We start from the raw sequence: 13,114 nt of genomic DNA, 5'->3' as shown, positions 1-13,114 counted from the left end.
GGTCAATTTTCAAAATAAAACAACCTGTGCAGACTCCTGGTTGCATATCAACAATAAAAACAATTAAAACCGACAAAAAAAGAAACCATTTAACTACATAGCCTTCTTAGCCATGGTAGAAGCACAAAAATCAAGGACGACAAAATATTAGAAAAATTAAGCAGGCAAAACACTCTTACGAAATGCTCCACGTGGGATAGGAAGCTGTGCAGAGAATGGAACAAAACCGGGTCATAGAGAGCAGTGATCTGCAGGAGAGGCCCAAAAACTGTAAAATAACAGCAAGTCAACAGCGTGGGGCAGGCTAAACCCCCTCTGCTGAAATGCTTCTGAAATGATTCTAATGTGAGTTGACGTCGGGCAGAGGCCGAAACAAAAACGCAGCACAGCTGGAACACAGCGGCAATTGACCCTTCACTAAGCCACACCCCAAATACACAGCTGGCCAATCACAGCACAGTATATGACTCGCTCTAACTGAGGTCCGACACTTTCATGGCTGCGCTCCATTGACTCTAATGCAAAAAGAGTCATTTTCTAGCTTTCTTCTGCCTTATTTTTCCAAGATATGGTCAAACGCTGTTCCTGGGGCAATTGTGATAGTTACAGTTTCTACCCAGAGAGGTTGAAAGGAGAAGTACGATTTATTCTCTTTCCAGAACCTAAAATAAATCCAGAAAAATGTCGGCTGCGGGTTGTTCCTAATGTGATGTTAGTTAGCTAACGCTAGCTAACTTCCTACTACTAAATCCATACTGTTCTGCTTTTTAATGATTGTAATAATGAATAGAGGCCTACCCAGCTTTACAGGAACAGTGTTGATCGTTCATATCGTTGTCTTTTGTCTCAATCATCGGGGGATGCGGAGGTTCACTTGTACTGTGTGATCGGTAGGCTTTAGCTTCTATGTTTCTTTTTGTTTCACGTCCCTTTGAGTCAGTCTGACAGCCTGAATACAACCTACAAATGTATAATGCAACTGCAAAACTGTCTGCTTCTTTCTGAGTAATAGACAGTGGCAGCACCGTGATAAAAGTGAACAGCTCCGACAGTTTGTCGGACTTAGCAACAGTAACTAAGGGGGCGTGGCTTATGGAAGGGTCAATTTCCTATATGAGTTCGCGGTAAGCCAGTGATTTTATATCCAGAAAAGCTGTAGGAAAAACGCTTTTCAGATGCTGACCTTGCATTGTGTCTTAATTATAGAGCTTTAGAGCTAGCTGGTCACTGGCTGGATACACTCCTCATGGTGGCGAGATGGTAATATAGTTCAATAACTTCAGTACAGTAACTTGATAATGCGTTTTATGTCTGTGGATACCATAAAATGATTTCCAATGAAACTTATTGCTTTGTTTACTTGATATACAATGATCCCACACCCACGTCTGTGGAATGGAAAACTGTACGAGTTTTTCATAAAACAGTGGGATGGGCTTGGTTAACTTTTTGGCTCACACACATCTAGATACTGTAGGAACACACACATACACTCACACAAAACTCTCTTTCACACACATGCACACACACAGGCACGTCCCTGTCCTCCTGCCAGTAATGAAGCAGATAATAAGCTGCTTCACGCTCTGCTGTAGCAAAACCAAAATCAAAACACTGTTGATTTAAGAATCAAAATGCGTACACTCATGGGTTTTTCATCTTCCATGCTCTGTGGCAATGATGAGGTACAGCTTCAGTGTGGTGTGTGTGTGTGTGTGTTTTCAAGCTGTATATCAAAAGCCTGAGGAGCAGGCAGTGGGTTTGCCAGGCGGCGTTGAGAATCTATTTCTCATGCCTCCCGCCTCATTTCAACTCTGTATTTCCAAGAAATGATTCTCTGACTTTGACACTGATGTCGTCACAGAATCAGTTTTTATTTTCCTGAACTTGTGAAATAAAGAAAAAAGAATAAAATGAACCATGCAAACATTTTGATTTTGGAAGGACACCAAAAAGCCTAAGAAATTACATATGGGAATTGAGGCTGTAGTCCTGAAGTGGTCATTTTTGTGATATCAGTACCAAAAATGTTTTCAGTTTAAAACAGTTTCCTATCTGTTTTATGGTTTATTTTGTTTTCCATAAAACGCCACAGTTAAAATCTAGTAGTATGATGAAAAATCTAAGATACCTACACATATCATTAAGTCCACATTAAAGACTTTTTCTTCATTACATCTATGACACAAAGGTGTAGACGTTCACAAGTAACAGAAGCATTTTAAGTTTTGAGCAAAATTCAAAGAGGCTGTTGCTCAACAAGGCAAGATCTTGTGTTTTAAACTTTCAGTGTAATAAACAGCTTTTAAAACAGTGCTGAAACTGGCTTTCCTATTTGGAACTAAATGACTTTATTTTGGTTTCGTTTTCTGTCATGTACACAAGTGACAATTGTGACCTCTTGAGGGAGCCTCTACACTACAGTAGTCATAGAATTTTTAAACCATGACACACGGCAACAACCAAATGTTCATGTATTTTTGTAGAGGAACACATTACTTATTTGTTTTGTTTTTTACTTGTTTTGCACTTCATAAAGATAAATTGTCAGAGTAGCATCTACCAAAATACTTTTTGAAATTGAGTTGAATTAAAATTGGCCATAAGTGTGTAATTACTCTTTCATCACCTAAGCTAATGAGAACGAACAACAGTGTTCTCTCCTGTCCTCTTTTGGACCTCAGTGAACTTGGCACCCACAAGGCCAGCTGCAGACTTGGGTCGAGGAGGTACTGACTTATTTAGAAGTTCAAACTAGTAAGCCAATGGCCCTCTGATCTTCTGGCTCAATATTGTTGGGGGTGGGAGACTCCAGTAGCCCTCTCCCAATGATACTTCTGTGGCAAAGGTACCCTGAGAATCATATCCTTACTAGCCAATAGTAACTAATGCAACATGTTCTCATTAAAAACGTGACAGAAAAACATAACTAAATTGGCGAATTGTTACCTGGTATAAATTTTATAAGAAAATGTAATTGTTGCAGTTCTGTTAATGCAGACATACATCCCATAAATATGATGATGTTTGTTGCTTAAATCACAGTACATTTACTGTACTACATCTGCTTCAGACTGAAAAACCACTCCAGTTGTCGAAACAAGCCAAAAATGTGCTTCAGACTGAATTTAACTACCTTTCTCTCATTATCTAGGAGTGAGAGAGGATAGTGATCCTGTGACTTTGAAAAAAGCTGATCCTCAGTATCCTGCTCCAAATCACAGACAGTTGGATAGGATTTTAGCTGCAGGGTTAACAGGCAGTCCCTATATAGCGTAACTGAGGCTTTTAATTGGTGTCATCTAAAAACCCATATGGATTATCTCACTAAAGACAAAACCTTACTAGCATTTGACACTTGGCAGTTGGTCAATTAAGATTCTGCAGCCACTTAGTTATTTGTCAGAATTCTGCCATATCATGTCTCTCTTTAAAGGTTCAGTGTGTAAGATTTAGTGGCATCTAGTGGTGTGGTTGTGATTTGCAACCAACTATCCAGTCTATCACTGCCCCCTACCCTTTCAAAGTCCATAGGACAGCTACGGTAATTGACGCAGCACAAAAGGGGTCTCTTCTGAGACAGCAGAGAGTAGCCATTCAAGAAATGAGGTTTCTTTAGGTATATTTATTAAGAAATTTATTATTTAGTAAAAGTATATGTTATTGCAACTTGGCCACTGACAGATTACATGGAAAATGTAAGCCAAGAGTGTGAAACACTGTCACTATCACTGCATTTTTGTCAATAAATCCTCAAATATTACACACTAGACCTTTAACACTAACTGCTACGTCAAAAGTAAAAACTATAAAAGTGGATGAATGTCATCCCTAGAGAACTTGTCCTCAAATCAATGCCACTGTAAGCAGTGAAATACCTGCTTTAATTGTTAAATCCTGATTTCCTTGATGTTTGTGTCATTATTCAGTTCCAGTATGTTGTTGGAACAGCCACTCAAGGCTGGCCGCATTAATCCAGGTGTATTTGTGTGTGTATGCGTCACTCGTCTGTCTCCACCGAGGGTTTTAAAGAGGGATTGAATTAGAGGAAGGATAGCTTTCAAGTAGGGATTAGGCTAAAGCTGGGTCTCTCTGGGTCATTATTCAATAGCCAGTGAGTGGCATCAGGACCCCTAAAACCCAGCAGAGAGCAGGCAGAGAGTGGCAGCTCCATCTGTAATGAAAGGAAGAGATCACAGGAGTGTGTGTATAATGAATACAGTATTGTTAACTGCATTGCTATATAAGTGATGGGGATAATAACAACAATAACTTTCTTTGGGTGACAGAGAAAGTAACAGGCAGTCCACTCAGGTATACACAATGTCACATATTTGTCTCTCTCACAAATGCCCAGACACGATTTATATACACATTCAGACATGAGGGCTCTGGCACACCATGGCATCCTCAAACATGTCAACTCACATCTTCAACAAAAACTTGCACATGAACATACTGCAAAGACTGTAGCCAAGCAGCTAACATGAACATCGTATTGCACCTGTATTGGTGGAAATAAGACTTCATGTTTGTAAGCCTCCACAAAACACCACTGTATCACCTTCACTGTTTTGCAAAAAGAAACTGCAGAGTTACAAGTAAAACATCTTAAAGACCATCAGATTAATTCGTTAGTTAATGTTTTACAACTCCTTTTCAACAACTTCACGGTGCGTCTCCTCTGTTCAGTCAGAAAAAATGCTCGACAGACCTTGTCATACAGTACTCAGCTTTTAGCAAGCTGACATCACATTGTGTTTTTAAATTCTGTATCAATAATAAAACCAATGCAAACTGCAGGAATAATATGAACAGTTGCATTTTGCATCTTCAGACCATCAGATTAGTTGATATTTTACAACTCCTTTGCAACAACTTCATGGTGCGTCTCCTCTGTTCAATCTTCAAAACTAAATATAGAAATGAGTTTGTGCAACTGATTACACAATAGATTTTCACCATCTTAGATGTTGTTTTGATGTTTTTTTCACATGTAAATGCAAAATGGCAGATGCTGAAAAACAGATGTTCCGTTGTGGTGACTCATGCATACAGGCCCATGAAGTTCAAACCTCTATAGATTTTCTGACTTTGGAGGCGAATTATCAGAGGCTTAGACCAACAGTTGATTTGATTAAATAATGTTATATGTTTTGTTTTTGTAAATACTGTATTTATGTTTATTTAATACTTTGTAATTCACTTTGAAACTTGTTTTTCAAACTTGCAACATTAAAAGGTGATTATCCACCACCAAAATTTATTAGGCTGTTACTTGCATTATTCAAAAACTACAACTGTGATTGAGTGTCAATAATGCTAGCTTGGCCACCTACCCTAAGTTTTCCAGTTGCGATATAACAGTGAAGTTCAGTTTGTATCATTACACCAAAAAATTGGTGAAATGGTGAGAAGTAAAGCTTTATGCTTTAACAAAACTAAAAAAAAATCTCAAACGGCAAAATCCACCCATTGTAGATGATTCCTTGTATTATAGAAAAGAGGTGGACAGACGTATTAAAGCTGGAAGGAACACAACAAAGTGCAGAGAACTCAAGAACTCAAGTGAGTCTATTTTAGCTGATGATGTGAATTTGTGTCCTTCTTAGATTTTAGTGCTACAGTAAGACTTGACTGACTTCTCTAAGACAGCTGACAGGGGCTTACACCAGGATCAAACATAATCCCTCAGTTTGTGGCTCCCTTTGTCTGTTGGTTTGTCAGGATCATCTTGAGACGCTGGTTTCTTGGCATTCTTAGCAATCAAGACCTCAGACATCTCACTGTCTGTAATGACACACATGGAACCAGTTTAAAGAGCTGCCACTTGTTCCACACAAGTCAGGATGCATGGACTGCAGGAGCACCTAATCAGGAACTACATTTCTGCTCTTTTGGATACAATTTGATTCTTATGTGGTCACATAGGGAGTTTTTACGTGAAAATGTTGGCATTAAAACAAATCAATATACTGTTATTTTATTAGTTCACACACTGTATGTCGTCAGCAGAAAGTTTGAATCTTACACAAATGCTCTCTTATATTAATTTCAGTTAGGACCTGCTGATTGTTTTTCATCATGGCTTCAACTAAGTAGACAACAGCATGACTAATACTCAATTATCTTGTAATTATCTCGTGCTTCTAACAGGTCAACTTTATAGAAGGAAAACTCATAGAAAGATGGAAGAGACATCATTTAAAAAAAGTAGAGTAGAGAGTTAAGAAGCTAACAAAACTATTATCATTAACAACACTGCACACAAGATTCAATATTTTATATATTTTTCTGATAATTAATTGTTACAGTATGTCTTTTATCTTGAAGTAAACAGAGAACCACTTTGTCATGAACAGAAACACAATACTGCATCATTTGGTGGTAGAAATGGATCAGCCTGATGTTAGGTATTACGGTATACTTTTAATTGGAGCCCTGGTAATCAAAAGTGGGACATGATTATAAAGTGAGGTATCAATAAATGCAAGAGGATTTCATGAAATGTTTATACAATTGCTATTTTAAACATTAAATGTCCAAAAGCTTTTTCCCAGGAAAAGTCCACACCGCTGCTTGAACAATAATGGCCTGCTAAGGATATAATATATATATACGATTTGTTCAGAAAAACTGAGCAGCAATGTGAAGCACAAACTGCAAAACCTCCAACAGAGAAATTAAGTCTATTTTTGCCTGCTGTCTGATTGACAAAGATGGAGAAGGACCCATGAAAACCCATGAATTATCATATAAAATATAGGAAATTGTCTTTTGGCAGGCAATCCTTGGCAATTAAATAATGCTTTGAAATGGCATATGTTTAAATGAAAAAGGCCAAAGCAACTCTGTAACAACCATTTCCCTATTTTAGTTGTCTGTTTTTGAACTTTCTCACTGTTTGTTCATATAATTGGCAAGAGAAGAGGAACCCCAGCATGTGAAGCTATAAGATAATAATCAGGCTGTTAACAATGATGCAGCAGGGACTTTGCACTGTCATTGCCCGATTTCGATGAAATTCACCACACAAAAACATGTGTGCACACATGCACACAGCACCTCACGGAAAAAAGTACAAGACGTGTTAACACTTGATAGGATTAAGATATGCACCACTTCCTTCAATTTATCATCATTTCATAGTCATGAGGGAAGTAGTATTCTGACAGTCATGGTGGTGGTGCAATTATTAAAATATGATCAACACAACACTGTATGCACAACTATTAGGCAAGTGAGTATTTTGACCATATCATCATTATGCGTACCTTTCAACTCCAAGTTGTATAAGGTTGAATGCTTATTGGATTTAAGCATATCAGGTGATGTGTATTTGAGTAATGAGGGAGGGTGTGGCATAAGGAGATCAATACCCTATATCAAGGTATGTATAATTATTAGGCAGCTTCATTACTTCTGGTAAAGTTTGGTAGAGGTACCTTGACTCTAAGGCTACGATCACACTGCAGGCCTTAATGCTCAATTCTGATTGTTTTTCCAGATACGATTTTTTTTTTTGACAGTTCAGATTATTGATTAAATTTGGCCCATATCAGACTTCAGTGTGTTTTTCATTGTCCTCTCACAAGTCAAATCTCTCCCGAATTATGATAAGTGTTCATAACTTTCTGTCCTTTTCATTACTGTTTCTCGTGCTGTCCAACACAACTGCCACACAACTCCCTCCCTCCTTCTCTCTTTTGCTTTCTCTTCCTCTCTTTACGGTGTCCATTCAGACAAGTAGCATGTACTAACTCAGAAGAGAGCTTGCAGTCAGGTGGATTTCAGGTGTAAGAAAGGGAATTTGTGGGCAGATGAGGGTAGAAGAGGAAGAGATACATATGTTTAATAATGGCTTTTGGTGGAGCTTTTTGTTCACCATGGCTCTGTCTACAGCAGAACTGTGACAACAGCTGCTCTAGAGTGACGCCGCATCAATTCCGACCTGAGTGTCCAGACTCAGGTTGCATTAAAAAAGATCCGATCTGTATCGGATTTGGATCACATATGAAAGTGGCCCAAATCTGAACTGGAAAAGATCCGATTCTATGTGAAATGGCCTGTTCACACTGTCATAAAAAGATCAGACCTGAGTCACATATGTGCAAAAAATTTGGATTTGGGTCACTTTGGCCTGCAGTCTAAACGTAACCTATGTTGAACCGTCTTCATCCACTTTGCACATCTAGACACTACAATCTTTCCCCATATGTCTTTACAAAACTGGCAACTTACATGTAAACAAACATGTTTGGTAACTTTTTACACCACATCTAGGTAATAAAAGGGTTAGCCTCAGGATAATACCATCTAAGTAGAGGCAATAACCTGGGGGAATATAACTCAATACTTTCAATTGCTAACCCATCACAAAATATAAAAATGTAGCTGGTTGTTCTGTGTAAATATAAGGAAAACTACAGAGAAGTGGTGAGTGATTATTATCTTATCGCTTCACATCCTGGGGTTCCTCTTCTCTTGCCACTTATAGGAACAAACAGTGAGAAAGTTCAAAAACAGACAACTAAAATAGGGAAATGGTTACGAATGTTATCTTGAAAACCAGATACAAGTCCCACACTGTACTGAGTTTCAGTTACTAGAACAGCAACCAATTTTCTAAGAATAAATGCTCGACTGACCTTGTCATACAGTACTCAGCTTTTAGCAAGCTGACATCACATTGTGTTTTTAAATTCTGTATCAATAACAAAACCAATGCATACTGCAGGAATAATATGAACGGTTGCATTTTACGTATACACACCTGCACAAATAAATGTACTATTTGACACCTTACTAGTCTATAACTAGTCTATAGCAATATCAATTAACGGCAATAAATCTGCATAATGAAAAATGTAAAAATCCCTCCTTTGTCTTTATTTTATTATGTTGATGATAAAAGGTCAACTGAGAATTCTGATTTTGTTGTAATGATAAACTAAGCAAATGGATTGCATTTTAGGCCATTTTGGTATGGTTATATTTATGTAACTTAAAGGGATAGTGGTGGCACAGTGGCTAAGACAAATGCCTTTGGTGTGAGAGACCCGGCTTCAATCCCCCACTGTGACACCAATGTGCCCCTGAGCAATACACTTAACCCCTAGTTGCTCCAGAGGTGCACGACCTCTGACATATATAGCAATTGTAAGTTGCTTTGGATAAAAGCATCAGCTTAAATGTTAATGTAAACATATGTTCAGATTTTGTGAAATGGGGTCGTATGAGGTACTTATCCATAGTCAGTGTATAGTAGATGGTAGTCAGCATGTGCCCAGTTTGGAGGCTCTCACCTGACTTCTTTCATCTAATTGTTCATTTACTTGGACTAAACTGAAACTTTAAATGTGAGGAAGTGATGAGTCCTGTCTTAACTGACTTTGGTTTGGCGGTTGAGATTTGATTGATAACCTGTCTGGCCCAAATACAATACAGTACAATATTGTGCAATTAATAAATTAAGTCAGTCTTGCATAATATATAAAGAGAGTTGGTGTACCAGTAGTAGATATTAACAAGACCTGTCAATCTCTCACTGCTCTGTTTGAGAGAAGCCTTTTTTGTTTTCGACACACTTTGAATCAGTAGAAAGGTAAGAACTAAATATTTTAACCTAATTTATTTGTGAAGAAACAAACTTTTAACAATTATAGGTGGGTTCTGAAGATACGCAATTCCACTACAAGTACAATGATTTGGAGCGAACAACGACACAGCAGGTAATGTAATTAGTTGTGGGTTAGCAAACTGTCGCTACAGCTGCTGCTGCGAACCCAACATGCAGAGAGGATGAGACAACACATTCTCACTCCCAACTTGTGACATATTCCCCCTTATCAAGACACCATAGCATCTCTTTTTAAACACCCAGGTGTTTATGGATGTGTAGGGCACTACGGTCAAGTTAGCAACAATATAAAGTATATGCAACAGCCAGTTAAGTTCGCAATGATAAATGTGCAATGTCCTGTTAGACTTTCAAAATAAAACCAGCGGTCAATGATGTGATATGACACGTGGTTAACATTATGAAATGTCAAAACTTTGCTATGTAAGTTAAGTAACTTGCGTAACTTTATCAAAAACAATCAATGTTGATTTTTTGTTTCACACAGGAAACAAACAGCAGTCTTCTGGGCAAAGGTTCAGTTTCTAGCCTACCATCCACCCCAACAACCTCCTTACTTGGACTTTTCTGTTATTTATAATAATGGCATTACAGGGCTTCCCCCACTGTGTTTAACTATGACGCTAAGGGGCTTTACAAACTGACGCCAAGGGGTTGACCATGCATCCATATGAGATAACTTGGCAGTGAAAACAGGTTCGACGAGACGGTCCCAGAGCCAGCCCACCTCAAACAGCAATACTCACAACTATAGCGAACTTCACAATAACAGCATATCTTGGCAAACTGGAAATTAACCTGAATGTGCATGGATAAGAACTGTCACTCCAACTTTAATAGAGTTGAAAATTAACTATTGTTAATTTTGACCATTAAGATATTTTCTACTATTTTAGGATGAAGTGCACTGCAGCCCTTCTTGTGTTGTCCATGGTCGTTCTCATGGCTGAACCTGGAGAGGGATTTATTCACCACATTGTCAAAGGAATTGTTCATGGTAACCACTCATAGAAAATATTGGCAATTTTAACAGCAGGCATTTACATGACTGGGCTGGAAAGGCACAGGTGTAACTAATAACATTAAGGCCTGCCTAAACTGGCACACCTAAACATATATGTGTGTGTATGTGTGTGTGTGTGTGTGTGTGTGTGTGTATAAATATATTACTTGAGGAATATGCACAAATGTGTTCATACTGAATTAATTACTTTGCTGACTGTTCTGTACAACAAACAATAATGTTATTCTACTTTTTGATGTGTGATATAAAGTAGAGTTCAGATTTAATGTAATTGTTTTCTTCCCGTCTGTTTCATTTAGCTGTGCATAAAATCCATAGGTAAGGACCTGTGCTTCTACCATTTTTACTGTTACAATAATTGAATTGTCACAATGAATGTGAGAATTTGAAAAATATATAAATTTCTCATATACAATAAGTAATACACTACTACTACTTCAACAACTTCTCTCCTCAAAATGTTATGTTCTGCTGCTGAATTATCTCCCTCTTCTCCAGTATTTTCAGCGGAAAACAAGATGTGGCAGAGCAGCAAGAGCAGCAGCGGCAATTTGACAAACGTTTAGTCGATTAGAACCCAGGACAGCCTAGCTTCAACTAGTCTGAATCTAAAGCTATGTTTCGGATGAAAGTGAATGTTTCTTGTTTTTCAACACAAGAAGGAAAAGCTGGGGCAACCATTTCTTAGCAAAATATAAGCAATGACTTAATTGATTGGAAATTTGAATAAATGCTGATAGAATGTCAGTTGTTCTGAATAAATTTGCAATATAAAACACCCAAACATGTCTTATTTACATTTATTTCTGATGAACTCTTTTACTTTTAACAAAGAGTATCAGTTACTGGAAATATGTTTAAAATAAAGGAACTGTGTGTACTCCTTTGTCAGCACAAATGCTTAATATATTGTATGTGCATGTGTGCTTTCTGTCATATTTCCTCTATGCTGCCTTGAGTGGTATGTTACAGATGCAACAAAATGTTCTGCAATTTTCTCTTTTTAATGTGAAGTATAAGACAAAAGACAACCAGAACTAAATAAATATCCTCACTACCCTGACAATACATACAGTCATATAAAGAAGACTTTAAGGTCTTCAGCAAGGATCTATTCTAGGGCCAATTTTTGAAACACTATTGATAATAGTTTGTTATGCTGATGATTAATTTATACTGTACAAAATCTTGCAACTCTTTTTAAGACATGGCCATGGTAAACCCCCCCCCACCCCCCCTCCAGAGGAACTGATGGGAGGAGGAACCCATGTGTGAACTCACTTTGGTTTTGAGGTTGAGATTAGATCAATTATCTATCCCTCCCAAATACTATGAGTGTGTTTGCTCTTCCTGTAATAATAATACATTATACTTAGAATGACAATTAATTCAGCCAAGCATATATAAAGCCAGGCGTGTCTTCCAATCAGTAGGCACAGCTATCTACATCACCTATAGATATCTACATCACACTGCTCACTCTGAGAACAGCCTTTTGTCTTTGACTCTACATCAGTGGAAAGGTATGAACTAAATATAAATATTAAACCTCATTTACTCCTATTATTATACATGTATTTGGAAAATGTGCTGAGATTTGTTATTGTATACCATGACATTGTAGCTGGCATTTAATCTTATATTATTTTATTTAATCATTTCTTTGTAGAATGAAGTGTATTGTGATCTTTCTCGTGTTGTCCATGGTCGTGCTCATGGCTGAACCTGGAGAAGGCTTTCTTGGAACGCTTCTCCATGGAGCTGTTCACGGTACAGTCATGGACTCACTTAGCCTTTTAATGGCAAATATTAAGACACAACACACCTTTCTCATTGTCCAACATACCTTAAAAGGACCACAAACCAATAATAAATGTATATTATTGAACTTGAATATTGCCTGTATACCAACATCTTATATACAATGAGGAAAATAAGTATTTGAACACCCTGCTATTTTGCAAGTTCTCCCACTTAGAAATCATGGAGGGGTCTGAAATTGTCATCGTAGGTGCATGTCCACTGTGAGAGACATAATCTAAAACAAAAAATCCAGAAATCACAATGTATGATTTTTTAACTATTTATTTGTATGATACAGCTGCAAATAAGTATTTGAACACCTGTCTATCAGCTAGAATTCTGACTCTCAAAGACCTGTTAGTCTGCCTTCAAAATGTCCACCTCCACTCCATTTATTATCCTAAATTAGATGCACCTGTTTGAGGTCGTTAGCTGCATAAAGACACCTGTCCACCCCATACAATCAGTAAGAATCCAACTACTAACATGGCCAAGACCAAAGAGCTGTCCAAAGACCCTAGAGACAAAATCGTACGCCTCCACAAGGCTGGAAAGGGCTACGGGGAAATTGCCAAGCAGCTTGGTGAAAAAAGGTCCACTGTTGGAGCAATCATTAGAAAATGGAAGAAGCTAAACATGACTGTCAA

General features: G+C 37.8%; 2 protein-coding genes across 2 annotated transcripts in view; one reads left to right on the top strand and one right to left on the bottom strand.

Annotated features, from left to right (window-relative positions):
• Positions 1-13,114, bottom strand: part of LOC123977532 (exostosin-1) — a 263,944-nt gene that overhangs the window by 87,127 nt on the left and 163,703 nt on the right. The window lies entirely within an intron of this gene.
• Positions 12,087-13,114, top strand: part of LOC123977535 (pleurocidin-like peptide WF3) — a 9,514-nt gene continuing 8,486 nt past the window's right edge. The window contains exons 1-2 of the mRNA XM_046060289.1: positions 12,087-12,187; positions 12,334-12,434. Of these exons, the coding sequence (XP_045916245.1) occupies positions 12,335-12,434 (100 nt within the window). The 5' untranslated portion in view covers positions 12,087-12,187; position 12,334. The remainder of the gene's footprint in view (positions 12,188-12,333; positions 12,435-13,114) is intronic.

The sequence above is a fragment of the Micropterus dolomieu genome, linkage group LG10 (assembly GCF_021292245.1).
Source record: "Micropterus dolomieu isolate WLL.071019.BEF.003 ecotype Adirondacks linkage group LG10, ASM2129224v1, whole genome shotgun sequence".
NCBI lineage: Eukaryota > Metazoa > Chordata > Actinopteri > Centrarchiformes > Centrarchidae > Micropterus > Micropterus dolomieu.
This window is presented reverse-complemented; position numbering and strand designations above follow the sequence as displayed.